Consider the following 13453-nt stretch of genomic DNA (forward strand, 5'->3'; position numbering starts at 1 on the left):
CAAGGGAGTTACACCGCTGCTGCTACAGAGGCGGGCTACTGCTTATATCCATCGCCTCGCAGGAGGTGCTGGATTTCCGGGGGAAACCTGCGGGGGAACGGATTTGTGGCTTCTCCCGATGGGAGGAAGCCATGCGGCCTGCTGGCTCAGAGGCCAGCAAGCCGTTCTTTTGAGATGGCAGGGCAGCCTTGGCTGCACCTGTCAGAGATGTGGATGGCCCTGTGTGGGCAGTGGCCTGAAGTTGGAGTGGTGTGTTGCCACTCTCTGACTCCGGGCAGCCTGCCACTGGAATCTGAACCTGGCAACGTTTAACGTTAGAAAATTATCTAGTGAAGTTAGCCTAGCAGTGCTGTTCGAGGAACTAGCGGGCATTAAATGGGATGTCATAGGGCTCAGTGAAGTTAGGAGAACAGGTGAGGCATATACAGTACTAAATAAGGGCACATACTGTGCTATCATGGATAACGGATAGACGAGAACTAGGTATGGGATTCCTCATAGATCAGGATATAGCTGGCAATGTAGAGGAGTTCTATAGTATTGTCACGCGTGAATGCGGGAGATCACTGATCACAAGAGATAGCAACGGGCTTCGACGAACATCTTAACCACAGCTCCAGATCTTCTTCTTCTTTACCTCAACTCCAGATCGCTTCTTCTTCATCTTCTTCCTTTGAGGCGGCGTGTGCTAGCGAAATACACAAAGTGACGGTAGTAGGCACAATCCTGGAAAGCGGTGGACTGCCTTTTGGTCCTGCGGTGGAGAGAAATTGGCAATAGCTTTGGTTTTGTCTGGGTCCGGCTGAACTCCCTCGTAACTGACGACGTGACCCAAGAACTTTAGCTCAGTGTAAGCAAAGTCATCATATGTTCTATGTCTGTGTAATCGATTTTTTTATGTTGTATGTACTGGTTTTTGCTCTGTTCGCTATCTGCTTCTTTTGCAATGTACTTGTCATTTTTATCAATATGTTTGTACCCAACTCCCGCCTAAGGCCTGTAACACAGGCCGGCAGTATTTGCTAAATAAATAATAAATAAACAAGACTTTATGGCTTGCAGCACAACTTCGAGGCGCCGAAGATGCTCCTTGAACGTTGGTGCTAACACAACAATGTCATCAAGGTAGACGAGGCATGTCTGCCACTTCAAGTCTGCCAGAACTGTGTCCATCAGCCGTTGGAACATTGCGGGTGCAGAGCACAAACCAAATGGCATTGCCTCAAACTCATAGAGCCCGTCCGGAGTAATAAATGCGGAGGTCTACCTCGATTTGCCAATATCCTGATTTGAGGTACATGGATGCGAAATATTTAGCATAGCAGAGGCGATCGAGAGCATCGTCGTTTCGAGGAAGGGGATAAACCTCTCTTATAGTTACTTTGTTTAGGTGACGATAGTCAACACAAAACCGCAGTGTACCACCTTTTTTTTTCACAAGACGACAGGTGCCACCCAGTGACTAGGGGAGGGCTGAATGAAGTCGTCTCGAAGCATCTCCTTAATTTGACTTTGACGGCTGATTGCGGCGCGATCAGTGGAAGACACACGGTAAGGTGACTGTCGGAGAGGGTGCACGGCGTCATCCGTAATTATCCAATGCTTGGCCAAGTGTGTTCTTCCGACACGGGAAGAAGTCGAGAAGGTATAGCCGTAGCGCTGGAGGAGATCTTCTGCTCGGCCTCGCTGCTGTGGTGAAAGCGCGGGGTTAATGCCGTACTGGAAGTCGGCAACACCGTTGTGAACTTCTGTTCATGACACCATGGCAAGGTTGGGTGCTCGTCGAATGTTGGCGATACCATGAATGTGGGCCACTGTGGTCCCAAGGCTGAGATGTTAGTGCTCAACTCCAAAATTCGTAAGCAATGCTTCGGTTTCTCCGTTTTCGAGGCAAACGACCCCTCTGGCGATAGCAAGACAGCAGTCGAAAAGCATAATTTGTTTGCTTTCGATGACACCTTCAAACTTCCGCAGCGTCTTCGTGCCGACAGATACCACAACACTCGAACGGGGTGGAATGGTGACGTCATCAAGGATGTAAAGAGCCGCAGGACGTTCGGAAGCACTGTGGATTGCGTTCTCAGTGGAGAACGTCACTGACTTTGATTTAAGGCCAATGACCGCGCCATTTTCTGTCAAAAAATCCATTCCGAGGATTACGTCCCGGGAAAACTGGTCGAGTACGACGAAGGCGGCCAGGTACGTGTCCTCTTCAATGGTCACTCGTGACATGCACTTGCCAGCTAAGGTGACCAAATGGCCCCCCGACAGCACGAAGCTGTGGGCCAGTCCAAGGTGTGGTCACCTTTTTCAGAGTCGCGGCAAAAGGTCTACTGATTACCGAGTAGTCGGCGCCGGTGTCCACAAGTGCGGTGATGTCGGTACCGTTGATTGAAATGTTCAGATCAGCAGTTGTAGCCGTAGGTGTACGAAAACGTCGCGGAGTCCGCTCACGGCTGCGGTGTGGCACCAGGCGGTTTCGTTGCGGAGGAGAATTGATGTGGCAAGGCGTGTTATCGGGCTGGTGATCGTAGAAGCGGTCAGTCATGTCTGTGCAGTGGTGGAGGATCTTGGACGTGTCGCCGGATAGCAACCTTCCCCCCCAAAGGTTGCCGCTTCTAGTTTTCCCGACGGGGACTCTGAGACCTTCCGCGCGAAATGTAGGCAGAAGAACGTCGTGGAGTCGAGAAACGACGTGGAGACGGCGACCGAGCATAGTAGTGTGGTGCTTCGGGTGCCACGGCCAGGTAATCGCTTATTTGTCGAGGCCATTCACCACGCTGCAGTCGGGGTGCATCGGCACAATATCCCTGCAGACCCATACGTTGATAACGACAGTTGCGGTAAACGTGACCGGGCGCACCACAGTGATAGCACAGAGAGCAGTAATGAGCGGTACGCTAGACGTCGCTCTTCCGAGGCGGGACCTGAGAAGGGTGAGGAAGGAGTGATTGGCGGCGAATGTGGACAGGTGTATCGGGGAGACTTGGAGGCAGCGGTGGACGGCGAATGGCTGCGGCGTATGTCATCACCTGAGGTGTTGTGTTCGGCTGAAGAGGGTCTGGCGGCGTGAGCGCCTGTTGGACCTCTTCACGAATAATGTTCGAAATGGAAGAAATCTGCGGCGACTGCGGGGCTGGAAAGAGTTTTTGAAGCTCTTCGCGTACGATGGTCTGGATGGTCTCCCGACGGAAGTCGTGGCTAGAAGCATCTACACGGCTGGTAGCCATCAGCCACGGCGGACGCTCGTACTGTCTGGATCGCATGTCGAGCACCTTCTTCATCGTAGTGGCTTCAGAAACAAATTCGGCGACTGTTCTGGGCGGGCTTCGAACTAACCCAGCGAAGATCTGCTCCTTGATGCCCCTCATAAGAAAACGCAGCTTCTTCTCTTCGGACATGTTGGGATCAGCCCGGCGGAAGAGCTTCGCCATGTCCTCGGAGTAAACAAGGACGCTCTCGTTTGGTAATTGGACACGTGTCTGGAGGAGCAGCTCGGAACATTCTTTCTGGAGGACGGTGGTAAAAGCCTGCAAAAACTGAGCCTTGAAGGAACCCCACGTCGTTATTGTGGCCTCTCAGTTCTCAGACCAAGTACGAGCTGCACCCTCCAGCGAAAAAAAACACGTGCTGCAGCTCCGAGTCACCAGCCCACCTGTTGTATTGGGCTACGCGCTCGAACTTCTCGAGCCAGTCCTCCGGGTCCTCGCCTGGAAAACTTTGAAAGGTGGGTGGCTCGTGTGGCTGTTGCAGCACGACAGACGGCGAAGGGATGGCATCCGGCATGCTGACGGGGGTTTGTGTGGACACTGATGGTTGCGCTGAATCGGAGGGCAGTTTTCTCACAGTTGGACGAGACTGCAGAGGCCGGAACTCTGGTTGCAGTCCTTGCAGTCGCCGGCTTCCTTGGTGGGTGGGCGTAATTTCGACTTTCAAAGATTCAGGCGGGTTGGAGTCCTAGCTTCCTGGAGGGGTCCTCAGCATGCGGTGCGCTACCCAGCACCTCTGCCAAGATGCCACGCGTGAAAGCGGGAGATCACTGATCACAAGAGACAGCGGCGGGCTTCGACAAACGTCTTGACCACACCTCCAGATCTTCTTCTTCTTTACCTCAGCTCCAGATCGCTTCTTCTTCTTCTTCTTTTGAGGCGGCGTGTGCTAGCGGAATGCACTGTGTCAGTATTAACAAGAGGGTGCCAGGTATCAAAATTAGGCTCAATAGGAGGTACAAGCTGAAGGTGGTGCAGGCCTAGGCGCCCACATCCAGCCATGATGACCAGTCCACTGAAAGATTCTATGAAGACGTGGAATCGGCAATGAAGAAAGTAAAATCACAGTACATGGTACTGGTGGGCGACTTCAATGCGAAGGTGGGCAAGAAGCAGGCTGGCGACCAGGCAGTAGGCGACTATGGGATAGATTCTAGGAATAGCAGGGGAGTTATTAGTGGAGTTCGCAGATATAAATAATTTACGAATCATGAATACCTTCTTCTGCAAACGAGAGAACAGGAAGTGGACCTGGAAGAACCCCAAAGGTGAGACTGAAAATGAAATCTACTTCATACAATGCGCTCAACCTGGCATCGTTCAGGATGTGGACGTCATCGGAAAGGTGCGCTGTAACCACCACAGAATGGTAAGGTCTCGAATTAGCTGACTTGAAGAGGGAACGGAAAAAGCTAGTGAAAAGGAAGTCCATTAACGAGTTAGCGGTAAGAGCAAAATTGAGGAATTCAGGATATCGCTACATAACAGATATTCAGCTTTAACTAAAGAAGGCGATCTTAATGTTCATACAATGAACGATAATCTGCCAGCTATCATTATGGAGCACACAGTAGAAGAAGGCGGTATGACAGTTCAACAGGGTACCGGCAGGTTATCGCAAGAGACGAAAGACCTGATTAAAGGGATACTGAGGAGAACTCTATCAATTTTTTTTTGTTAGCAAAATCAGATAGTTCGGCATTTCATGGCTTTGTTGCGCTTGTCCGGGAGCGAAAGATGCATTAATTTCAAAGAAATTTGGATTCGAAGTTGAAAAAGTTTTTCCCGCCACTCTGATTCAAACTCGAGAACTCTTATGACGTCACAGGACGGAGTGACATGACACATGACATAAACGCAGACTGCGTGATTTCTGGCCGCTAACGGTGGGTCTAGCAGGTGCCAAAATGAAAGCAACCACCGCCGCACATTGAAGGCATCTATCGGGGTGTCGCTACCGTCACTTCGTTTACGTTTGCACCAGCGTCTTGCTGGCATTACGATGGATCCCATTCCCGAACCCGACAATGTAGTTCTCGCAAAAACTCCGGCCTGCATTTCAGTAACCTCAGCCCCAGAGAGCGTGCGATGCTTTTGAGGGAGCACGGTTAGGTTAGGCGCCGGAGGGTCGTTTCCCCCTTCCGCCGTGACCAGCCGCTGCAAACTAAATATCATAACCCTAGTGCGGGGAGTCGCGAGGGGACAGGACAAGGTCGGCGCGTTGCGCCTATCGGAGGCTGGCCGGGGCTTTGGGGCCACCAGATTGTGATTCCTTGAACGGCGCGGTTGCACGGTGCAGCACGCGGCGTCGAGGTCTCCCACGGTGGCAAGGGCCAAGTTATTTATTTATTTTTTTGCCACAAAAAACGGATGGGTGCTTAAGGGCGGTCGCGTTTAAAGTTGGCGGCTTGAAACTAAAGCCAATGCACGACGCTTCAACGGCTTCCGCTAGATCCAACGGGTCCACTGGATCGGGCTCTCTCGCCCACTTGCATGTACCTTCAGATGTGTACTGTGACTGGATTAAATTAGCCGAGAGCTCGAAAAGAAACGCTCAGTCCAACTGCCGAAGCTATTGAATTACGTCACAACGCGCACCTTGCCGCGGAGCCGAATCAGTCTGGCCGGGCCGACGGCGGCTGGCACACTTGGCGCAAAATAGAGACATGCTCCAAGTCCCCGCAAGTGCGGTCAGAGTGCGCCGAAGCTGCCGAACGCATCGGCGGTCAAGCGCAGTTGGAGTATAGAGGGTCTTGCTTTGGCCGACATGACGTCGCCGTGCGCACGTTACGCCAGATTCGGTGGCGGCATCTATGGGAGCCACTGAAACCCCCAGCCCACTCACTGAATAAAAAAAAATCCTGAAGCGCGGAATCGAACCAGGGCCTTTGGCGTTTCAGGCGGAGACGCTACCACTCCGCCACGACGGCTCGAGGTGTAACCATTAATAAAGGCGCGTCTAGTGCACGCACTCTTCCGATACAGAAATCTCCACCCTTTCGCTAAGTATATTCTGGCCTAACAGAGCTAGGCCATCAGCAATTTTTCTTAACTGCCTTGTACCTTGTCTCCCGTCCCTAATAAACGATTTCAGTTAAGTCGTTTGAAGTTGACTGGCACAGCCGGGAATGTTTCGCCGGGCGATCGTGTGTAGACACAAGTGCTCTTTATATACTGCGAACTGCCTTGTACGATCACCGACCATCGTGCCATCATAGTTTTTCATTGACCGTGACAATCATCTGACCAGCCTTAACAGGTTCCTTGAAAGTTTAACTAGCACATGAAGCGGCACTTGGAGTTTAATATGGAGAGAATCGAGCACGCTCTAAAGAGCGGAGGTAGCCTAAAAGCGGTGAAGAGGAAACTAGGCATAGGTAAAAACGAGATGTGTGCGTTATGACACAAGGCAATGTGATCAGCAATATGGATAAAACAGTTAAAGTAGCCAAAGAGTTCTACGCAAATCTATACAGTAGCCAATGTAATCAGAACGTTAATGATAGAGACAGTAGCGCACAGCAATGCGTTATCCTGCCAGTAACGAAAGAGGAAGTAATGAAAGCCTTAGAAGCAATGCGAAGGGGAAAAGCAGCTGGTAAGGATCAGGTAACAGCAGATCTGTTGGCAGGGCAGGGCAGCGTAAACCAACAAGCCCAACTCTCCACTCTTCTGTTGAAGGACGAAGGGCATATTGTGCTAGAAAAACTAGCCACCCTGTATACGCAATGCCTTATTACCTCGACCGTACCACAAGCTTAGAAGAACGCAACCATTACCTTAATTCATAAGAAAGGAGACACCAAGAACTTGAAAAATGACAGACCTATCAGCTTACTGTCTGTTGACTACAAGGTATTTACTGTAAAAATCCGTGTATAATACGAACCCAAATATAAAACGAGGTGAAGTTTTAGATACGCAAAATGGAAAAAAAAAAAAGAGTTTTACCCTCGTATAATCTCCCACTTCACTTCAATCACTTTCATGTTCAGCAGCGCTTTCTTTGGGCATTTCTTTGTCCGACAAATCATCCAAAATGTACTCATCTTACGTGCCATCGAGGGCGTACGAGATGCCACACTTCTTAAAAGAGAGACGCCCAAGATCTGCGATGGCTGCCCACAAGTCCACAATCCATTTTCACAGCACGGTTGGCGAAGCCCGCTTCAGCCGCCCGGCTGACGTCACTGCAGGCTCACCTGAGTGCATCCACTCTGCGTAGCACCGCTTGACTGCGTCCTTGAAGGGTTCGTTTACACAAACATAAAGGGGCTGTAGTTGTGACGTCATCCCACCCGGAATCACAACGAGTTCTGTGCAGCAGCTGTGTTTGTGCGTACTTTGGCGCAAACGTAGTGCGCAAAAGCCATAGTAGCGAAAACGCAACCGAATACGATGCCAATAAAAGGTTTTTGGTTTCAGAAGTGCCATTAAAAAACCTCTTAAAGTGTTCTAACAACAATTTTTTTGCAAACATATTTCATTTTAAAAATGTGTCTGTTAAGCAAAAAATGTTGGTTTTTGTGGTGTACAATAGTCGGAAAATAGGAGAGCAAGCCATGGCTTATTTTGGGCAAACTTAACATTTACATGCCTTTCTGCTGGTTTGTTCCAATTTATAGACAGGATATTGAATGTTAGGACATTCTTGATATATCGAACGTTTGTTTTTTCATTATTTTTTGGCCAAAAGTGGTGGCTCTGCAGTCGGTAGCTCTCCGCCCCATGATGCTTAGAGCGCCTTTGGTGGCTGAGGTGGTCTCAAGGAAGCTCCATGCAAACTCCCATAGGCGGGGCGGCGCCAGCTTTCCCTCTAGCTAATAGTAAGAAACTCTATGCGTAGTAGCCTCTTCACCAAGTTGGTCAGATGGCAACGAAACGCATCCAGCACAAGGATGGACTGCAGAGACAACAGTGCACCAGGTCACCTACGCCACACAGACTTCACCCAGTCCAAGATTAGATCCTCATTCATCCACCCTTTCTCATAACATCTCACGATGACATTTTTCGGCATTGTTTTCCTCTTGAAGATCACGTAAGGGGGGTGCTTGCGCCCATCTGCTGTGCACGATAACATGACTGTAATTCGCATCTTCTCGTTGCTAGTGGACTGGACGCTAACTTGTTTAGACCCCTTCTCGTCCAGGTAAACCAGTATCTGATCGGCATTGCCTATTTGGCCCAACAGAAAGTTCTTTCACTTACGCAAAAGAAATAACATGGCACTGAAAACTCACAACGCTTCAGGCAGCTTCTGTGAAATCGAGGTCCGCTGGCGTAGTGAAAAGCCAGCATGGCACATGTAGCGATGGAGCCAGTGCTTGCTCGTAGAGCGCGGTATCCCTTTTTCTTTTGCAAGCTCTCTAGCTTTTGCCTGCATAAGCTCCAAGCTAGATGCACAGCACGCTGTTGCTGTATGAACTTCATCAGGCCAAGTTCAATTTCTGGGAATGCGCCATTCTTCGGGCCGCGAAAGCTTCATCGCATTCCGCTGCACGCGAAAAGGGCTTCTTTCTGTCGTCGCCATCCACGAATGCTTCCCTCGACGACACCAAACTTTCTCCCGGCCACACTGTTGCTGATGTTCTGCGCAGCTAAAATCACTTTTCGCTTGAAAGCAGCGGAGTACTGTTTTCAAGACCCTGACATCTTGCTCCCAAAAAAACATCCACTTCACAAAGTGTGGCTTACATGTGAGCACGTGCGTTGTCAACACACACGGCACACCAAGACCCCGCGGCACACCCAAAGGGTCAAGAACAAAGAAAACATCGTGACGTCTTTTGTCAAAAGTAATGAAGCCAAGCCGTAGACATGCGCCAATAGCAAAGCCAAACCGTAGCCACGCCACAATAACGAAACCAAAACTTTGAGCAACTTCGAAAATTTTAGTTCGGATCCGCAAATAATACGAGGTGGAAATTTAGGACGCTAATTATGGGAAAAAATAGCTCGTATTATACGTGTGTTTTAACAGTACTAAGGTAATCACTAATAGAGTAAAGGCAACGTTAGACTTTAATCAACCAAATGATCAGGCAGGCTTTCGTAAAGGATATTCCACAACAGATCATATTCATACTATCAATCAGGTAATTGAGAAATGCAGAGAATATAACCAACCCCTATATATAACCTTCATGATTACGAGAAAGCATTTGACTCGGCAGAAACCTCAGCAGTCATACAGGCATTGCGGAATCAAGGTGTAGAGGAGTCTGATGTCAAAATACTGAAAGATATATATAGCAACTGTACAGCTGCCCTAGTCCTCCATAAAGTCAGCAATAAAATTCCAGTAAGGAAGGGAGTCAGGCAGGGAGACACGATCTCGCCAATGCTATTCACTGCCTGTTTACAGGAGGTATTCCGAGGCCCGAAATGGGAACAGTTGGGGATAAGAGTTAAAAAAGAACACCTAAATAATCTGCGAATCGCTGATGACATTGCCTTGCTGAGTCACTCAGGAGGTGAACTGCAAATCACAATCAATGAGTTAGACAGGCAGAGCAGAACAGTGTATCTTAAATTTAACATGCAGAAAACCAAAGTATTGTTCAACAGCCTAGCAAGGGAACAGCAGTTCAAAATTGGCAGCGAGGTGCTGGAAGTGGTAAAGGAATATGTATGTCTACTTAGAGCAGGTAGTGACCGCCGATCCGGATCACGAGAGGGAGATATCTAGAAGAATAAGAATGGGGCGGAGCACATAAGCAGGTTCTCTAAGATCATGAATGGCTGTTTACCAATATTCCTCAAAGGAAAGTGTACAACAGCTGTCTATTACTGGTACTCACCTACGGGGCTGAACCATGGAGACTAACGAAAAGGGTTGAGCTTAAAGGTGCACTAAAGAGGAATCTGAACTCGTCTTTTTACCGCGGGACGTCTGTCTACACGTTCCGGGCATTCTTAAGGTGTATCCAGACGACAGACCACGGACCTGTTTTGGTCTGTGGACTAGCGGTCAAGTGGGGTCTCCCTTCCGGTCTGCGAGGTCCGCGCATGGCCCGTGGACTGAATCACGCGAAAAATGCGAGAACATTTTTTCTAGCGGCAGACCACAGACTAAAGCCCACTCTCACACATCAAGTCTGGCAACTACCCTGCACTGGTCTTTCTGGCTACAATGCTTCCGGCAGTCGAGGCGGCACCAGCGAAAGTAGTTTAGCGTCCACTGTTAACATGTCAACGTGGTCGGTAGCCGCTACGTTTTACTTTTTAGCCTTAGTACAGCTTTACGGCTCGTTCACACTGAAGCATTCGGCGGCGAGAGCAAGCAAAATTTGTCGCAATGTCGGCGCTTGCAACATATGTGCGCTTGCACAGATGTGATTAGAAAGTAACATAAATTGACACTGCTTACGTACCATAAGAATATGCATGCTTATATACGCTAAACGCAGGAATGTTTTGGGTCTTTACAGCATTTCTCACATTTAGTTCAGCGTATGAAAACACATATGCTACAATAAACTCAGATTAGTGTTGCCATCCGGTTGTTAGGACGGGAACTATTTCTGTCAACAAACCTACGCTCCACTTAAGCCAAGAAGGGGCAGAATCGTTTCTCTAAGTTAAAATTAAGCAAATCTTTTACTCGTACGTCTTCTTATAGGCGAGGCGAGACCAAGCGAAAGATGGGTGCCCCATTTATGGCAAGTGAACGCAACAAAAAAAGGCAGTAACAACGGCAATTGAGTTCAACGCGAGCGGTCCTGCTACGAAGCACGCCGCCATGTTTGTCACCGCGCCGGAAATCTGTCCCGCACCGACCGAGCTTTCCGCTGGGTATTTAGCTGAAATCTCTGCTGCAGCGGAGGATTCTGCTTGCTCTTGCCGCCGAATGCCGAAGCGTGAGAAGAGCATTGCTGCAAGTGGATCACAGAGTTTTGGCCCGCCTGGTCACCTACTCTTTTGGTTTGTTGTGTGGATGCTGTCACCGGCCAGGCCCGGCCAGGCCACACGCTGTCGAAACCACGTGACCAGTCCGCAGACCAGTCCATGGCCCGCCGTCTGGATACACCTTTACAAACTTCGAATTATTGCCATGTGTGGCTGATTGCCCTAATTGAATCAGATTAAATGTCCCGGCCCCCGCCTTAATTTTGAACTCAACGCGGCAGGTGGGAGGAGTCAACCACCGCGTCAGCCGGTCCCGTGGCGGCTTGCTGCTCGGCCATCGGCGGAGTGATACGTAAATCAAATAGTCCACGTGTATTTTTATTTCCGTAGGCCTAATTTGCAGCTATATTGTCTGTGACTGAAACCGTTTATTCACAGAAACCTGAAAACTAAATAAAAGTGAAAGCGAAGCCGCCACTCGACTGGCTGCAAGGCACTCCACGTGTTGGTTGACTCTGCCTACCTAACCGCGTTGAGTTGAAAAAAAGGCGGGAGCCAGGATGTTTAATCCGATTTAATTAGGGCAATCGGCCACACAGGACCTTAATTCGAAGTTTCAAGAATGCCCGGAACGTGTATATCGAGTTCCCTCGGTAAAAAGACGAGTTCAGATTCCTCTTTAGTTCACCTTCAAGTTAAGGACAACGCAGCAAGTCATGGAAAGAAAAACGATAGCTGTAACGTCAAGGGGCCGGAAACGAGCAGAAAGGGTGAGGGAACAAACGCGGGCTAGTGACATCCTAGTTGAAATCAAGAGGAAGAAATGGGCTTGGGCAGGGCATGTAATGCGAAAGCAAGATAACCACTGGTCCTTAAAGGTAACGGAGTGGATTCTGAGAGAAGGCAAGCGTATCAGGGGGCGACAGGAAGTTAGGTGGGCGGATGAGATTAAAGGGCCCCAGAAAGGGGCTCTGAATAAAGTTGCGATATGTCTGGGATGTTAAAAGATGCCACTTCATAATTATCGTCCAGCAAGAATTATTTAAACGTGTTTTGCGGAAGCTGAGTTATATGCAGGCAAAATTTCAGCTTCCGCATTTTCGCGCCTTTCCCTCTCCTCTCACACGCCAAAACCGCGACGTTCCGCCCCCGGCCCCACCCACTCAGCCCCTCTCCCGCAGCTGCGGCGCATGCGGAGAGGTCGTGGCCGTGGTAGCGCGTGACGTCTGAAAGAATTTGGCGCTGTGAACCAATGATGGCCCCCGGCTGCTGCTGCTGCCCCTTACCCTACAACTGATCTGTGCGGTTGAGCAAGCTCTTTGACAGGTTGAGCCCAGTCAACAAGAGGAGGCATGTTCCCGTGCCATTGGAGCCCTTGGAAAACTGTCGCAGACGAAAACAGGGTCCCTATCACCGCCAGAAAAGAAAGCCATCAAACAGTTGCAGACGAACAGTTGCAGACGCAGTCTTATCCGCCGACAAAGGCAACGCCACCGTCGTTTTGGACCGTTCCAATTACATCTCGAAGATGGCCCTTGTCAAGTGTTTGCAACATCTTTAGCCTGTATGTCCTCGGTTCTTGTATTTGATGAACCGAAATAAAGAAGTTTAAGCTCAAGTTTACTTCTTGAGAATGCAGATACTTATATGAAACTCAACCGCTATCCAACGAGAAAAAAACTGAATCAGAACTGCAGAAGCTGTTGACTGAAGTGTTCAAGTATGTACCTCTTGAGAAGAAACACTTGTACAACAAGCTTCTTTGCCACAACGGCTCGGCTCCCGCGATCTACTGAGTTCCAAAAGTGCATAAGACAAGTGTACCACTGCGGCCAATCATAGACTACAGGCGTTCACCACTGTAATAACTGTCCCGTCATCTGCACTAAGTCCTTCGCCCGCTAGTAGGAAAAACGACGACCTTTGTTAAGGGCTCTTGCCACTTTGTGGAAAAACTAAAGCAGACATCGATTGAAGACGAGGACGTCATGGTTTTATTTGATGTGAAACCTATGCTCAAGTGCGTCCCTGTGGACTTCACAGTACAGTGCTGCAAGGAAACGCTTTCTGTAGACAGCTCATTGCCTTCAAGGACTCTTTTCGACTTGGACGACCTATGCCGTCTCTTGCGATCTTGTCTCGACAACAACGTATTTCGTCTTCAACGAAACTTTTTGCAGGCAGCGCTTCGGCCCAGCAATGGGAGCCTCTATCTCCATTGTCTACGCCAACCTCACATTAGAAGCCATTGAGAGAGCAGCCATTTTCACGTTCCAACCGGCACCAAAGTTATTCGTATGCTATGTGGACAACTGTTTCAGCATTATGCATCA

At 49.3% G+C, this 13453-nt stretch overlaps 1 protein-coding gene across 10 annotated transcripts in view; it reads right to left on the bottom strand.

Moving 5' to 3' along the window:
• Lrch (Leucine-rich-repeats and calponin homology domain protein) overlaps positions 1–13453 on the bottom strand; it is a 314440-nt gene that overhangs the window by 38319 nt on the left and 262668 nt on the right. Inside the window, exon 16 of one of the 10 annotated variants that reach the window (XM_077657194.1) lies at positions 657–754. The exons of the other annotated variants lie outside the window; for them this stretch is intronic. Within the exon in view, the coding sequence (XP_077513320.1) occupies positions 689–754 (66 nt within the window). The 3' untranslated portion in view covers positions 657–688. Of the gene's footprint in view, positions 1–656; positions 755–13453 lie in introns of those variants that run through there. 10 annotated transcript variants of the gene reach the window in all.

This window comes from Amblyomma americanum, chromosome 3, assembly GCF_052857255.1.
Source record: "Amblyomma americanum isolate KBUSLIRL-KWMA chromosome 3, ASM5285725v1, whole genome shotgun sequence".
NCBI lineage: Eukaryota > Metazoa > Arthropoda > Arachnida > Ixodida > Ixodidae > Amblyomma > Amblyomma americanum.